Raw genomic sequence first — 13,889 nt, forward strand, 5'->3', positions numbered from 1 at the left:
GGAGGGGCTTTGGGTGCCTGAGGCTTGCCTGGGATGGGGGTGCTCTCTCCAGGGGTGGTTCCTGATTTGGGAAGCCCAGGGTGCTCCCTGGGGGGACCTGCCCGAGAGTGTCACTGCCCAGCTGTGGGGTCCCCTCCCAAGGAGAGTGGGGGTCCCGTCTGTGTGGGGGTGTCTGTCCCTGTCCGAGGGGGTTCCCATTCCCGGGGCTGTGTCCCCATCCCGGGGTCTCTGTCCCCGTTCGGGGGGGGGTTCCCGTTCCCGGGGCTGTGTCCCCATCCCGGGGGTCCCTGTCTGGGGGGGGTTCCCGTTCCCGGGGCTGTGTCCCCATCCCGGGGGTCCCTGTCTGGGGGGGGTTCCCGTTCCCGGGCTGTGTCCCCAGCCCGGCGATCCCTGTCCCCGTTCTGGGGGGGGGTTCCGGGTCTGTGTCCCCATCCCGGGGTCTCCGTGCCCGTTCGGGGGGGGTTCCCGTTCCCGGGGCTGTGTCCCCATCCCGAGGGTCCCTGTCTGGGGGGGTTCCCGTTCCCGGGTCTGTGTCCCCATCCCGGGGTCTCCGTGCCCGTTCGGGGGGGGTTCCCGTTCCCGGGTCTGTGTCCCCATCCCGGGGTCTCTGTCCCCGTTCGGGGGGGGGGTTCCCGTTCCCGGGGCTGTGTCCCCATCCCGGCGATCCCTGTCCCCGTTCTGGGGGGGGTTCCGGGTCTGTGTCCCCATCCCGGGGTCTCCGTGCCCGTTCGGGGGGGGTTCCCGTTCCCGGTGCTGTGTCCCCATCCCGGCGATCCCTGTCCCCGTTCTGGGGGGGGTTCCGGGTCTGTGTCCCCATCCCGGGGTCTCCGTGCCCGTTCGGGGGGGGTTCCCGTTCCCGGTGCTGTGTCCCCATCCCGGCGATCCCTGTCCCCGTTCTGGGGGGGGGTTCCGGGTCTGTGTCCCCATCCCGGGGTCTCCGTGCCCGTTCGGGGGGGGTTCCCGTTCCCGGGGCTGTGTCCCCATCCCGGGGGTCCCTGTCCCCGTTCGGGGGTGGGGGGGGTTCCCGTTCCCGGGACTGTGTCCCCATCCCGGGGTCTCTGTCTCCGTTCGGGGGGTTCCCCGCCGGGCTCACGGTGCCCTACGTAGCCGAGGCCCCGCCCCGTTCGCGGTCCGGCCTCGCCATTGGCCAAGCGGCAGGAAGTGAGTCAGGGCAGCGCGTGCAGCTAGCGGGGCGGGACCTGCTATATAGGCGGGGCGTCGCGGGGAAGGGTCGGACCAATGGCAGGAGGGCGTGGCGCTCTCGTCCAATGGCAGCGTGCGGAGGGCGTGTATTCAAGCGCGGCCACGCTCCCTCTCCGCCGCTCGTGGAGGCGCTGGGCGGGGCCTCCCCTTGTTCTCCAATCAACGGCAGGGTGGGGCGGGGCCTCGCTCAGCTTCCGCCAATGAGAGGAGGCGGGGGCGTGGCGCGCGTGGGGTCTGGCGGAGCGGCGCTCGGGGCGGGCAGAGGCCGCCGCTCCCCCCCGCCGCCGGTCGCGGCCCGTCCCGGCCCCGCCATGGCCGCCCCCCCCCGTCTCGGCATCCAGATGCTGCTGGAGGCCGCCGAGTTCCTGGAGCGGCGGGAGCGAGGTACCCCCCGCGCCCCCCCTGGTGCCCTCGGTGCGCCCGGCCGGGCCCCGCGGTGACCCGCGCCCGCCGTTGTATCTCCGCAGAAGCCGAGCACGGTTACGCTTCGCTGTGGCCCGGCGGGAAGGACGGGGAGGCCCCGCGGCGCCGCGCCAAGGCCCGGAGGAGCGGCGGCGGCGGCAGGTGACGGCAGCACCGGGCGGGGCCGGGGGGGGCCGGACCGGACCGGAGCGAAGGGGCCCGGCCGCTGTGGGGCTGCGGGTTCCGCCCAGCCCGGCCTGACCGGGGCAGCTCCCGGCAGCGTGCGGCCGGGCCCGGCGAGCCGCCGCTGGCACCGCCCGTGGGTGACAGGCCCGAGGGGGCTCCCGTGTCCGTGTGTCCGGGCCCGCTGAGGCCGCTGTTCCCGGGCCTCTGGCCGAGCCGGGGTCACCACCCCGCGGCCCCGCTGTCACCGGGTGTACGACAGGGCGCTGGCATGGCGCTGCTCAGTCTCTGCTGAGGTCCCTCTGTCTCTGTGTGTGTGACAGGCCCGGGGGCTCCTGTCCCCAGGTGTCCCGGCTCGGGGAGGCCCTGCTGTCACAGACCTGTGGCCGGGCCAGGGTGACTCCTCTCTCCCCGGGCTCTGGCAGGGCCCCCCCGCCCTCTCCGGAGGGTCACAGGGCCGGAGGCACCCCCCTGTCTCGAGGTGTTTGGGGGACAGGGAGGTCTTGCTGTCGCTGGGTGTGTGACAGCACTGGGGGATCCTCCTATCATCAGCTGACCCGACTCAGTGAGGTCCTGTTGTCACTGGGTGTGTGACAGGACTGGGTGGGGCTCTGCTGTCACCAAAGTCCTCCTGTCACCGGGTGTGACACCGTGGGTGGGACCTTTCAGTCCCGGGCTGACTGGCCGAGAGAGGTCCTGCTGTCACAGTGCCCTGGCAGGACTGGAGGAGACTCTCCTGTAACCTTCTAAGTTATCCACCCTGAAACCCACCCAGAGCCTCCATTATCCCTCCTCGGTATTTTCTCCATCTTTCTCCTCGCTGATTTTAAATCCTAAACCACCTTTTCTCTAAGCCGAAGTCTGCTCCAAGCACCCACACTGAATTCCAGGAGCCAATGCCACATCCTGGAGGCTTTATTCCATCCCTTAAAATAACCTTAAAACCACTCGTTCTTGAGGGGACCCTTCAGCTGATTTTGGGAAGGGCTGGCTGCAGGATGTGCCCCCAGCCGAGGGGACGCTGTGAGGGGCAGCAGGTCCATCCCAACACGTCACTGGCAGTGCCAGGGAGGAGGCAGGTCCCGATGGCACCACATCTGTCACTCCTTTCCTGGTCGGGAGCGATCCCGTCTGCGCGACGCCACGGCGGCCGACCTTTGGAACAAATCCACCGGGTTTGCCAGGGCGGCTCCCACGCAGCCTTCTGGGCTGTCAGGAGCCCCTCGGGGGGCAGCTGGGCTCCAACCAAGCAGGCTCCAGGTGAATCTGGGCATTTCTCCTGCCTGGACACGCTTCTCAAAATATTTTGTTTGCCTCGGGCCAATCTGTTACAGTTTTCAGGAATAGAAAACACATTCCGAAGGGAAAGCTGGAGATCAGCTGAGGTTCAAACTGGTGGGAATCCAAATCAGTGACTCTGTGGGCATGAGATCGCTCTGGAGAGGATGTGGGAGCCACAGATATGGGAGCTCCACCTGCCCTGGGTTGAAGCTGCCATCCCCTCTGTCCCTGCTTATTTTATTCACAATTAAAATCCATCAATCAATTCATTTTTTCCTACATATTGGTGATGGTGAATGCAAGTCCAAAAGAGAAAACAACTGTTCCAGGAAGGATCCAGGCAGAAAAGAGGATGGATTTGTAATTAATGGTTGGGTTGATGGCAGCTTCACTTTTCTCTGTACCAGTGCTCAGGAAGTGTTTGGATAATTTAGAATCAAGGAAAAAACTCCTAAGACTGCAGCCCATGGCAACCCCTTGGTAAAGGGCTGGGTGTGAAACATGCAGATTTATCCAGAGAAAAATGTAATGGGGAGACTGCACAGGAGCCAGAGCTGAGCACTTCCATTGTGTCAGGACAATCCCATTGGTGTGGGAAGTGTCTCTGCTGGGATAGACCATTTCTGGGAATGTGGGAGATGTGGCCCCAACCTTGCCAGAGCCACTGGAGCAGGGTGATCCATCAGGAAATGTTGCTGGGAAAGCAAAGGAGACCTCAGAGAGCAGCTTCCACTGCTGTGGTAGTGACATCCCTATTCCCTTTGGTGACATCCCTGATTTCCCCTTCAGTGACATCCCTTGTTTTTCCAGCACTCCCAGATCCCATGAGGTCATCCCAGTAGACATCCTCATCCAAACAGCCTCTGGGTTATTCCCATGTTTATGTTTACAGGCACATAACAACATTTTCCCAAATTAGAGTGGGGCTTCTTGAGGCCTCTGGAGCTTTTAGAAAGTCAGCAGGCAGGGAAGCAGCTCTTCCCTGAGCCCCATTCCTGGGAATAGGAGCTGCGTGGCCTCCTGTGGCTTTCTCCTGGATTTCAGTGGAGGGAAAGTCACTCATAGCTTGTGTTTTTCACCTTTCCCCAGCTCTGTGGAAATTGGGGGTTTGGGGGGGATTTGTGGGGGTGGTCAGGGTCTTCTCCAGAGCTGCTCCTGTGGACACAGGGAAAGTTTTTTTTGTGTTGTGTTCCTGTCAGGTTGAGGGGCAGGGATGAGCTGTTGATCCCATCCAAGCTCTAAAACATGAATCTCTGGTTTAAAATCTCATTTTATGGTTTTCCTGTCCCTTCTCTTGCCACTTATCCAGCAATTTCTGCATCTGCATCCCACCATTCACCATCCCTGGGTATGGAGCTCTGGAAGCCCCCTGGGTTTGCATCTTTTCGAGGGAGCCTTTGCTAATTCCTACATGTTAATCCCAACTGTTAATCCCTAATCAGACAGAGGAATTAATAACTTCTTCCTTCTTTTCCAGGTCGACACACAATGAAATGGAAAAGAACAGGTGAGTGCCAGAGGGTTGACAGGAGCTGGACTGGGGGGAATTACTGCCTTTCCAGGAGTATTCCACCCGAGATGGGTTCAAGGGAGAGAGGGAGGGAAGGAATGGGATAAAGGACAACAAGGATTAAAGCATTCCCTGTCCTTGGTTGTTGGGAATGATATCCATCTCCACAGCCAGCTCCTGCGCCTCTTATTCAGAAAAATTGTCTCATCTTTGAGCCAGTTGGAGTTTGGGATTTATCCCAAGTAAATCCCAGGTTTTTTTGCCTGTGTTGTCATCCTGAGGTCCTTTGTGTGAGGAAATCCCTGTTCACTCCCAGTGTATCCCAAACAAGACCAGCAGGTCATTGCAAAATCCGTTTGGAGCTGCCCAGGATCAGGCAGCTGGGTGTTACAGCCCATTCCCAAGGATCTGACCTACATGTTGGGATTGGAGTAATGGACACTGGGAAACTGGGATGTGCTGGGAGCATCCCTGCTTTCAGCAGAAAAAGGGATTTGCTCGAGGAGCTGGAGTTTCCCTCCAGCATTAACATCCCACCTGGTAAAGCAGAGAAAGGCCAGATGTTACAGGAAGAGGGAGGATCCCTGGAGCACGGTCAGAGCTCCTGCAGGGATCTGGGTTTTTGGTATCCAAAACCACCCTGTTCCTACTAAAAATAGGGAGAGGAAGCACTTCCAAAGGATTTGCAGCTGGGTGCTACCCTGCACAGCTTCAGCTGTCAGCAGAAATCAAACAGCACTCCTGAGATGGAACCTTTTTGGGAAGAGAATGACCAAAAGTGGATATTCTCACCCAGAATTCTGAGGTCATTGGCATCTCATTGCAGCATCCAGCAGCCCAGGATGCCAGCAGGTTTATCCATGAGGTTTTTCCAAGGCATCCTTTTGCCTGGCTGCAATTTTCTCGCAGTTTCTGGAAGCCTGTGGTGGCTGGGAAGACTCCTGGTGGGGTTTAGCTCCCACCACCCCATTTTTCCTCTCCAGTGGGGTGGGAAGCTGATGCAGCTGTGTGCTCCTGTTCCAGGCGTGCCCAGCTCCGGCTGTGCCTGGAGAGGCTGAAGGGGCTGGTGCCACTGGGGGCGTCGGCTGGGAGGCACACGACGCTCAGCCTCCTCACCAGGGCCAGGCTCCACATCCAGGTGAGCCCAAAAACTGCATCCAGCACTGGGATCAGAGCTGGGAGCAACATCCCAGTACGGGGCATGGGCTGGGAGAGTGCTGGGTTGGGCTGAGATAACTGGGAGAGCACTGACATCATGATGGGATAATGGGGGGAGAACTGGGATGGGGCTGGAGCATCTGGGAGTGCACTGACGTCAGGCAGGGATAACTGGGAGAGAGCTGGTTTTGGGCTGGGATGAGTGGGAGAGTTGGAATTCGTATGGAAGACAGGAGCCCCTTGGGAGCTGGGGGTGGCTGCACCAGCGTGGTTTGGGCCAGGAATGCCAAGTGGTTCCAGGAGAATCCCAGATCTCAGGGTGCTGTGTCCCCTGTGTGGTTCCAGGAGAATCCCAGATCTCAGGGTGCTGTGTCCCCTGTGTGGTTCCAAGGGAATCCTGGAGCTCAGGGTGCCGGGAATGCCAAGTTGTTCTGAGGGAATCCTGGGGCTCAGGGTGCCAGGAATGCCAAGTGGTTCTGAGGGAATCCTGGAGCTCAGGGTGCCAGGAATGCCGAGTGGTTCTGAGAGAATCCTGGGGCTCAGGGTGCCAGGAATGCCGAGTGGTTCTGAGAGAATCCTGGGGCTCAGGGTGCCAGGAATGCCGAGTGGTTCTGAGGGAATCCTGGGGCTCAGGGTGCCAGGAATGCCAAGTGGTTCTGAGGGAATCCTGGAGCTCAGGGTGCCGGGAATGCTGAGTGGTTCTGAGGGAATCCTGGAGCTCAGGGTGCCAGGAATGCTGTGTGGTTCTGAGGGAATCCTGGAGCTCAGGGTGCCAGGAATGCCGAGTGGTTCTGAGGGAATCCTGGAGCTCAGGGTGCCGTGTCCCCCCTGCAGAAGCTGGAGGACCAGGAGCGCCGGGCCCTGCACCAGATCGAGCAGCTGCAGCGGGAGCAGCGGCACCTCCAGCGGCAGCTGGAGAAGCTGGGAATGGAGCGGGTCAGGATAGACAGCATCGGCTCCAGCCTCTCCTCCGAGCGCTCCGACTCGGATCAAGGTGAGAGCCCGCGCTGGGGCACGGCCGCCGAGAGGCCTGGCCGTGCTGGAACTCCAACCATTCCCATTCCTCCGGCAGAAGAGATGGACGTGGATGTGGAGAGCACGGACGACCTGCCGGCCGACCTGGACTGGAGCAGCAGCAGCCCCAGCGACTCGGACGAGCGCGGGAGCCTCCAGAGCCTGGGCAGCGATGAGGGATATTCCAGCTCCGGCGGGACCAGGGCGAAGCTGGCCGGCAGCCGGAAGCTTCCTGTCGGCATTTAGGAAGCGCCTCCCGTGGCCGTGGCACCGCCGCCGTCCCCGTGGGCTCCCGTTAGCCAGCACCGACCCTGCCAGCATTCCCTGCACGGAATCACCCGAGCGTCCCGGCCCCAGCTGCTCCCGGGGCTCCGTGCCATCGCCGGCCGCTCACCCGGCACAGCCTCCTCCGCCAGGCCCTACATTCCAGCCACGCCTGAAGCGCCGGGAATATCCTGGCAATAACAGCCACCTCAAGAGCCTTCCCTGGCTTCTTTGCCAGGCTGTCACTGCCCGGTATTCCCCATCTTCTCTACTTTGGGTGCTGACATCACGTTCCTGATCCTCAGGACCCAAAAAGCTGAGTTTTTGGGAGGAGATCCGAAGAGAGAACCGATCCTTTGTGGAGTTTCCATCCATGACAGAGTGGAGCCAGGCTGGGAACACAGAGCATTTCAGGCACAGGGATCAGCCTCAGTCGGGGGTTCCTTCCCCCGACTCTAAATATTCAGGGACACCCCATCCCAGCCCTCCCAGAGCATTCCTGGCATGGGGAACAGCGCCCCGGGGGCTCAGAGCCATCCTCCCCCCTTGGATTGGCCACCTCCGGGCTCCCTAAACCTAAAGGGGACGTCCCACCTGCCGTGGCACGGCATTCCAGACTCCTGGAATTCCCTTTCCACGCTTCTAGTCTCGGGGACAATTTTTTCTACCTCGGAGGGAGCCCACAGACTCTCTCCACCCCTTCAGCACAAAGATGATGCCTCTGCTCAGCAATAACCCCACGGGCCTCCCCGGATCGTGTCCATCCATCCGGGATGTTTCCAGGCTCGTGGAGGATTCCAGAAGCCACCACAGGGAGGGCAGCGCTGGGGGCAGGGGGGTTCAGAGCCAGAGCACACATGAGCTGTCCGTGGTGTGGATTCCTTTCCCAGTGCATAGGAGGGAGCATTCCTATCACTTCCTGATTTTAGAGATGCTCTGGGAATGCTGACATGTAGATAGCTCTGCTTCCAACACCTTCCTTTTCCCCTCGAGCTGCTCCAAGGGCTTTTCCAGCCCCACGGAGCCGGCCAGGCCCTGGTAAGGAATCAGCAAGGAGCTCTCCAGGGCTATTCCTGGCGCTGGGATACAAACCTTGACCCTCTGCTGGTCCCTTTCAGGAAACACAGGTGCTGAAAGGCATCCAGATGCTCCACGGAGTGCAAGGGGATGAGCAGCAGGAGACTCCAGTGCTTTTTCCTTTCCTTTGTCTTTTCGCCTCTTCCTTTTTTCTTTCCCCTTTTTTCCCTTTCCCTTTTCCTTTTTCTTCTTACCCCTCTCCTCTTTTTCTTTTCCTGTTTTCCTTTTCTTCTTTTCCCCTTCTCCTCCTTTCCTGCTTTTCCTTTCCTTCTTTTCTCTTTTTCTGTTCCCCATTCCTCCTTTCTCATTTTCCCCTTTTCCTTTCCAACACCCTCATATGGGCAAGTGGGAAGCCACCCACAAGCCCCACAAGTTGCCCAAATCCCCCAGGTTCTTGCTCTTTTTCCATGTGCTGGTTCCTAAGAGAAGGGAAAAAACAAAAACAAAAACAAAAAACAAACCACAAGGAATTTTCCTTTAAAGCTGGAATTTTCCTCCCTCTGGCATTGCCGCAGACCATGGGCACCTGAGCTCAACCCCCTGCACTGTCAAAAAGAGGGAAAAAAAGGCAAAAAGATGGAAAACGCCGAGAGAAAACAGGAATATCAGCCCGTGGGGACAGGTGGCTCAGGTGGCTTTTGCTGCCTTCACCTGGGGAATCCCAGCAGAACCCTGTGGGCAGGTGGTTCCCGGCATTGGGAAAGCCCTTCCAGAGGTACAAAACATGGATTTTTGGTTGGTTTTAGACATTCTGAAGGTTTGGCCTCAGCACAAATGAGGGGTTTTGGCAGGTTTGTGCCTTTTTGAGTTCCCAATGCCTTTTTTTTCCCCTTTTTTTTTCCTTCCTATCCCAGACTGACCCTTCCCAGCCCTTTGCACTGTTGGGCTGTGCTCCGGGAACCCCAGAATGCTGCACTAACCCGGAATCTCCAGGTCCCCAATGGTGGTGCCAGCCTTTTCCTGGAATTCACTGATCCACCAGCATTCCTATCAAATAAGCTGCAGGAAGGACTTTTTTATAGGTTGTGACAAAAATCCAGGGAGTGGGGGGAGTCGGGTCGGGGCATGGATGGGTGGGAATCAAAACCACCCATTTTGGGGCTGGTTTTCCTTTCTTTTTCCTTATGGAAGGCAGATCCCGAACCACCAGCTCCAGGGAAGCACCAAAATGTTTGTTTCATCTTTAATTTTTCCAGTGGAGCTATTCCATCTCCACTCAACCTTTCCTTTATTATTCTCTGGGACACCTCCTATTTGTGCTTTTCCATCATTTTTTCTATTCTTTCTGCTTCCCAAGAAGTGGATCCACCCCGGTCTCGGCTCCATTGGGCAGCTGGGAACGACACGGATCCCATTTCCAGCCGTTCCTGCTGTAAATATCCCATTGTTGGGCTCAACCCCGTGTCAAGCCAATAGAATGGTGCTTTTTTTTTTTTTTATTTAGGAATTCCGTGTTTTAGGAGATCTTTGCTGTGTCCATGGATATTTCCGTCTTGTTTGATTGTTAGGAAATAAATTATTTCGTTATGAAAGAGAGGCGTGAGCTGGAATTGCTGCGGGAAGGGAGTGGGAAGGGCCTGGGGACAGTGAGGATGGAGATTGGGGGGGGTTGAAGGTCCCCCCTGAGCCTCCTTTGCTCCAGGCTGAGCCCCCCGGGCTCCCTCAGCCACATTCTCATCTCTGAGCCCTCCCAGCTGCTTTATCCCAGTGCTGCTTCTGGTTCTGGGATTCCCCGGGCTGGGCTGGGGGCTTTGTCCCTTGTCACCCCTGGAGCAGCCCCTGCCCCGCGTGTCCCCAGAGCTGCCCGGGGTGACATTGTGACCTGGGGCATGGCACGGGGGGACAAGGACAGGGCGGCCCCGGGTGGGAGGGTGGCACGGGGAGTGGCGCACAGGGTGACAGAGGGGCGCGGGGCGGGGCTGGGCCAGCCTGGGACCCGTCCCAGCGCCTCACCTGGCGCAGGTGCCCCCCCGTGGGGCCCCGCCCTCCGGCCGCGCCCCGCCGAGGGCTCTCGAGGGACAAGTGGGGTCAGGGTGGGGACCAGGGAGGGACATGCCGGGAAGAGGAGCGGGGGGGAGGGGGACAGGGGGCCACACTCAGGGGGTGCGAGGCACAAGGCCGGGGGGATGGGCAGGACGTGGGGGGATACGGGGACTCTTGGGGACGTGGGGGTGTGGGACGTGAGCAGGAGGGCAGGGAGGGGACACACTGCTATGGGAGAGGGGACATGAGAACACCGGGGGACATGGGGCACACGGGGGACACAGGAACGTGGGGGTTTGGAGACATGGGGGCAGTGGAGATTTCAGAGGGACAGGGCAGGGTGGGAACACAGGGGGACATGAAGGAACAGGGGGAATCAGGGACCTGGGGGGGGGGGGATTTGAGGGTGACACAACGGGGACATGGGAACATGGGGGTGTGGGGACACGGCAGAGGGGAGGGAGATGGTGATATTGTGGGGGGGACATGGGGGGGCTGGGACAGGAAGAAGTGTAGGCGGACATGGGGACCCCAGTGGGAACATGGGACCCCAACAGGGAACATAGGGACAGCAATGGGGACTTGGGACACGGAGACATTAAAAGGGATCCCTGCTGGGGACATGGGCCCCTTGAAAGGGGGATGTGGCTGTGGGGACAGGGGCATGGGGCCAGCAGCAGAGTGGCCGGGCAGGGGTGGCAGGCCCCGCAGTGTCCCCGTGGCTGTGACACACCTGTTCCCGTGCGCTGGCACAGTCCCAGTGGCCACATCCCACCCACAGGGCTTTAAGAGGCCGCGGGCCCGGCCCTGCCAGCACCGCCATGGCCCAGCCACTGTCCCTGTCTTTGTCCCTGCCCTCGGCGCTGTCCCCCCCCATGGCCCTGCTGCTGCTCCTCGCCCTGCTCGGGGCCAGCCCAGGTAAGGCCCCCCCTGCACCTGGGGGCAGCCCCAGAGCTGAGTGTGCCTGCAGGGCTGGCACCTCCAGAGCTGGGTGCCCCCCTCAAGGACCCTGTGGTGAAGTGACAGGGGCACAGCGCCTGGTTGCCCCTGGAGAAGGGGGCCCTTGGGTGGGGGTCCAGACTCCTGGGATCCCTCTTGGGGGTCTCAGCTAGGATGGGGTGTGAGGGGGGTGTGACCCATGTTCCTCATGTGCCCCACAAGGAATGGGTGGGGGCAGGCTGTGGTATCAGGGGGTGCAATGGTGGGGGCGGGGGGTTCCCTTCCACCCAGGTCCCCCTTGGTGGCAGGAGTGGAGTTTGGGGGGTGGTATGTGTTTAGAGGGGTATTGGGGTGGGAGGGCTCACTGAAGGGGTCCCCCAAGGCCAGATTCCCTCAAGAGGGCTGGTGTTGGGGTGGGGTGACTTGGGGGAGGTGTATGGGGGGTCCTGGATTTCCAGGTCCCCCTGGCTGGGTGCTGACAGTGGCCATAGGTTTGGGGGCGCCGGGGGGGGGCTGTGGGGTGCCCCCCTCTGCCTGGTGCCAGGACTGGGTGACGGCGCTGCGCTGTGGGGCCCTGGGGCGCTGCCCCCACCTCGCCCAGGGACATCCCGACATGGTGAGAGACCTCCCCGTGTCCCCATCAACCGTCTAATGTCACTCCACCCTTCCCTCTGTCCCTGGGCTCCCTGTACGTCCCCAAAACTCCACAGGGGTTCCAGTACTCCCACCATGGTGGCATAGCAACATGTCCACATGCATCCCCTTTGGTCCCCATGTCCCCACTCCCCCACGTCCCCATTTCCCCATATCCCACATCCCCATGTCCCTGTGTCCCACCTCCCAACATCCCTGTGCCACAACAGCCCCATGTATTCACACTCCCCAATGTCTCACACTGCTGTGTCCCCATGTCCCCATGTCCTCACTGTCCTCCCCTGCAGGACGTCTGTGCCATGTGCCAGCAGCTCTTCGGCTTCCTCCACCAGGCCTCCAACCACTCGGCCATGGAGGTGCCTGCGGGGATGGGGGACGGGTGCCACTGCGGGTGTCACCGTGGGGCCACGGGCACAGATGCCACCACGGCAGTGTGTGCCACTGTGGGGGCTGGGGTGGTGGCTGAAGTGGTGGCAGCTATCAGCGGGTGCCATGGTGGTGAGGTGACAGGACAGAGGCCATCATGTGTGCCATGCCACAGGCACCACCCAGTGGTGCAGTGGTGACAGGCGTGGCTGAGTACGGCAGTGGTGGCTGTCGCTGTGGCTGTCGCTGTGGCTGTCGCTGTGGCTGTCACTGTCAGTGCCCTGGCACAGGTGGTGCTAGATCAGGTGGGAGGGTTTCTGTGCCCACATGTCCCTGCCATCGTGCCCCCGTGCCAGTCGTGGTTCGGGTGCTTGTCCATCACCTCCTCTGGCAGATCCAGCCCGTCGTGAGTGGCGGGGGGAGCACACGGCAAGGGGGGTTGGGGACACTGGGGGACATGGGGGCTGCTGGGAGCAGTGGCACAGCACGGCACCCACGGGCACCCCGGGTGCTGGCTGGGGGCTTGGGGACAGCCGCTCACCCTGCGCTGCCCTGCAGAAGCCCTGGCAGGTCTGCGCCACACTGAAGCTGTGCCACCCAGAGCCCGGCGCCGCCCCGGCCGCGCCCATCCTTGAGGCGCCCGGCACCCACCTGCAGGTACGGGGACACGGGGACACGGGGGGTGGCACACAGGTGCTGGGGTGGCACAGCCCCAGTGTCCCCAGCACGGCCGCAGTGTCGCCTCCCGCAGGACTCCGGCGGGGCCGGGCTGTCCCCGTGGGCGATGCCGCTGCCGCTGCCGATGTGCTGGCTGTGCCGCTCGCTGGTGGCGCGGGCCGAGGCCGCTGTCCCCGTGGGCACGGTGGCCGCGGCCGTGGCCGGGCTGTGCCGGGCGCTGCCGCTGCCGCTGGCCGGGGCGTGCCAGTGCCTGGCCCAGCGCTACGCGGCCCTGGCGCTCGAGGGGCTGCTGGGCCGCCTGAACCCCCGCCTGCTCTGCCGCCTGCTCCTCGCCTGCCGCAGCGGGGACACCGAGGACGTGGGGACGCTGCCACCGCCCTGGGTGCTGGAGGCCATCGTGGTGCGGCTGGCGGGGTGTGTCAGTGAGGAGGTGAGGGGGGATGGGGGAACACGAGGGGGACACGGGGAGGATGGCTGGGGGGGATGGTCCCCGAGAGGTGACACGGCATCCACCCAAGGGTTACAGACGACTGAGGGGACACGGCCGGGAGTGTCACAGCCCCAAGGACACACCCCTGAATGCCTCAGTCCCCGGGAGCCATGCCAAGGACGCAAATGCCGGCACAGCCCCAAGGGGATATAACCTGTGTGTCACCGTCATTAGGGACACATCCTGGGTGTCACAGTCCCATCTCCCCTGGGGACACAGTGAAGCTCCCAGCAAGTGCCAGACTCCACAAGGCACAGCCCCGGCGAGGGGGCTTTGGGGGGTCCTGGGGGTGCCCCCCCCACCCTTGGGGGACTGCTCATCCCTGTGTCTCCCCCACAGGACCCCAAAGGTGTCGGTGTCCCTGCGCTGTCCCTCCCCCTGGGCCCCTGTGCCCTGGGCCCCACCTTCTGGTGCTCGGGCCCCGAGGCCGCCCGGCGCTGCCAGGTGAGTGGGGACATGGAGACAGGGGAGCTGCCACCCCCTGCACCCCCAGCTGACCCCTCCACCCCTTGCAGGCCCTGCAGCACTGCCAGGAGCACGTCTGGTTATAGTGGGGCACCAGGACCCCTCCAGCACTGCCCAATAAAGCTTGGATGCAACTCTGCCTTCGTGTTTTGGTCTGTTTCAGGGCATGATGGGGGCTGGGGGGGGTCACAGGGTGCTGGGAGGTATCACGGGAAACAGCAG

The 13,889-nt window shown here is 61.6% G+C and overlaps 2 protein-coding genes across 5 annotated transcripts; both read left to right on the plus strand.

The window, feature by feature from the left end:
• Window positions 1-1,064: 1,064 nt before the first annotated feature.
• MXD1 (MAX dimerization protein 1) lies at window positions 1,065-9,624 on the plus strand. 3 transcript variants are annotated; one of them, XM_079328985.1, is made up of 6 exons: window positions 1,065-1,587; window positions 1,671-1,767; window positions 4,547-4,576; window positions 5,603-5,717; window positions 6,572-6,731; window positions 6,813-8,412. In XM_079328985.1, the coding sequence occupies exons 1-6, from the start codon at window positions 1,269-1,271 to the stop codon at window positions 6,995-6,997; spliced, it is 906 nt and encodes a 301-aa protein (XP_079185111.1). In that variant the 5' UTR covers window positions 1,065-1,268; the 3' UTR covers window positions 6,998-8,412. The 3 variants fall into 3 exon arrangements, with proteins under 3 accessions (XP_079185111.1, XP_079185109.1, XP_079185110.1); XM_079328984.1 differs by having other exon boundaries at window positions 1,073-1,587; window positions 6,810-9,624; XM_079328983.1 differs by having other exon boundaries at window positions 1,066-1,587; window positions 6,572-9,624.
• A 1,234-nt stretch (window positions 9,625-10,858) lies between these two features.
• On the plus strand, window positions 10,859-13,806 carry SFTPB (surfactant protein B). Of its 2 annotated transcripts, none has more exons than XM_079329042.1 (7): window positions 10,859-10,993; window positions 11,506-11,630; window positions 11,956-12,024; window positions 12,593-12,691; window positions 12,786-13,142; window positions 13,542-13,646; window positions 13,718-13,806. In XM_079329042.1, the coding sequence occupies exons 1-7, from the start codon at window positions 10,897-10,899 to the stop codon at window positions 13,751-13,753; spliced, it is 888 nt and encodes a 295-aa protein (XP_079185168.1). In that variant the 5' UTR covers window positions 10,859-10,896; the 3' UTR covers window positions 13,754-13,806. The 2 variants fall into 2 exon arrangements, with proteins under 2 accessions (XP_079185168.1, XP_079185167.1); XM_079329041.1 differs by having other exon boundaries at window positions 10,878-10,993; window positions 11,497-11,630.
• The last annotated feature ends 83 nt before the right edge of the window (window positions 13,807-13,889 follow it).

The sequence above is a fragment of the Erithacus rubecula genome, assembly GCF_903797595.1.
Source record: "Erithacus rubecula genome assembly, chromosome: 29".
NCBI classification, from domain to species: Eukaryota; Metazoa; Chordata; class Aves; order Passeriformes; family Muscicapidae; genus Erithacus; species Erithacus rubecula.

Coding starts and splice junctions, on each gene's coding strand:
- MXD1 (XM_079328983.1), top strand. CDS start 1,269: ATGGCAGCGTGCGGAGGGCGTGTATTCAAGCGCGGCCACGCTCCCTCT. Junction 4,577..5,602: donor AATGAAATGGAAAAGAACAG/GTGAGTGCCAGA, acceptor CTCCTGTTCCAG/GCGTGCCCAGCTCCGGCTGT. Junction 5,718..6,571: donor GGGCCAGGCTCCACATCCAG/GTGAGCCCAAAA, acceptor TCCCCCCTGCAG/AAGCTGGAGGACCAGGAGCG.
- SFTPB (XM_079329041.1), top strand. CDS start 10,897: ATGGCCCAGCCACTGTCCCTGTCTTTGTCCCTGCCCTCGGCGCTGTCC. Junction 11,631..11,955: donor CCCAGGGACATCCCGACATG/GTGAGAGACCTC, acceptor CCTCCCCTGCAG/GACGTCTGTGCCATGTGCCA. Junction 13,143..13,541: donor CGGGGTGTGTCAGTGAGGAG/GTGAGGGGGGAT, acceptor TCTCCCCCACAG/GACCCCAAAGGTGTCGGTGT.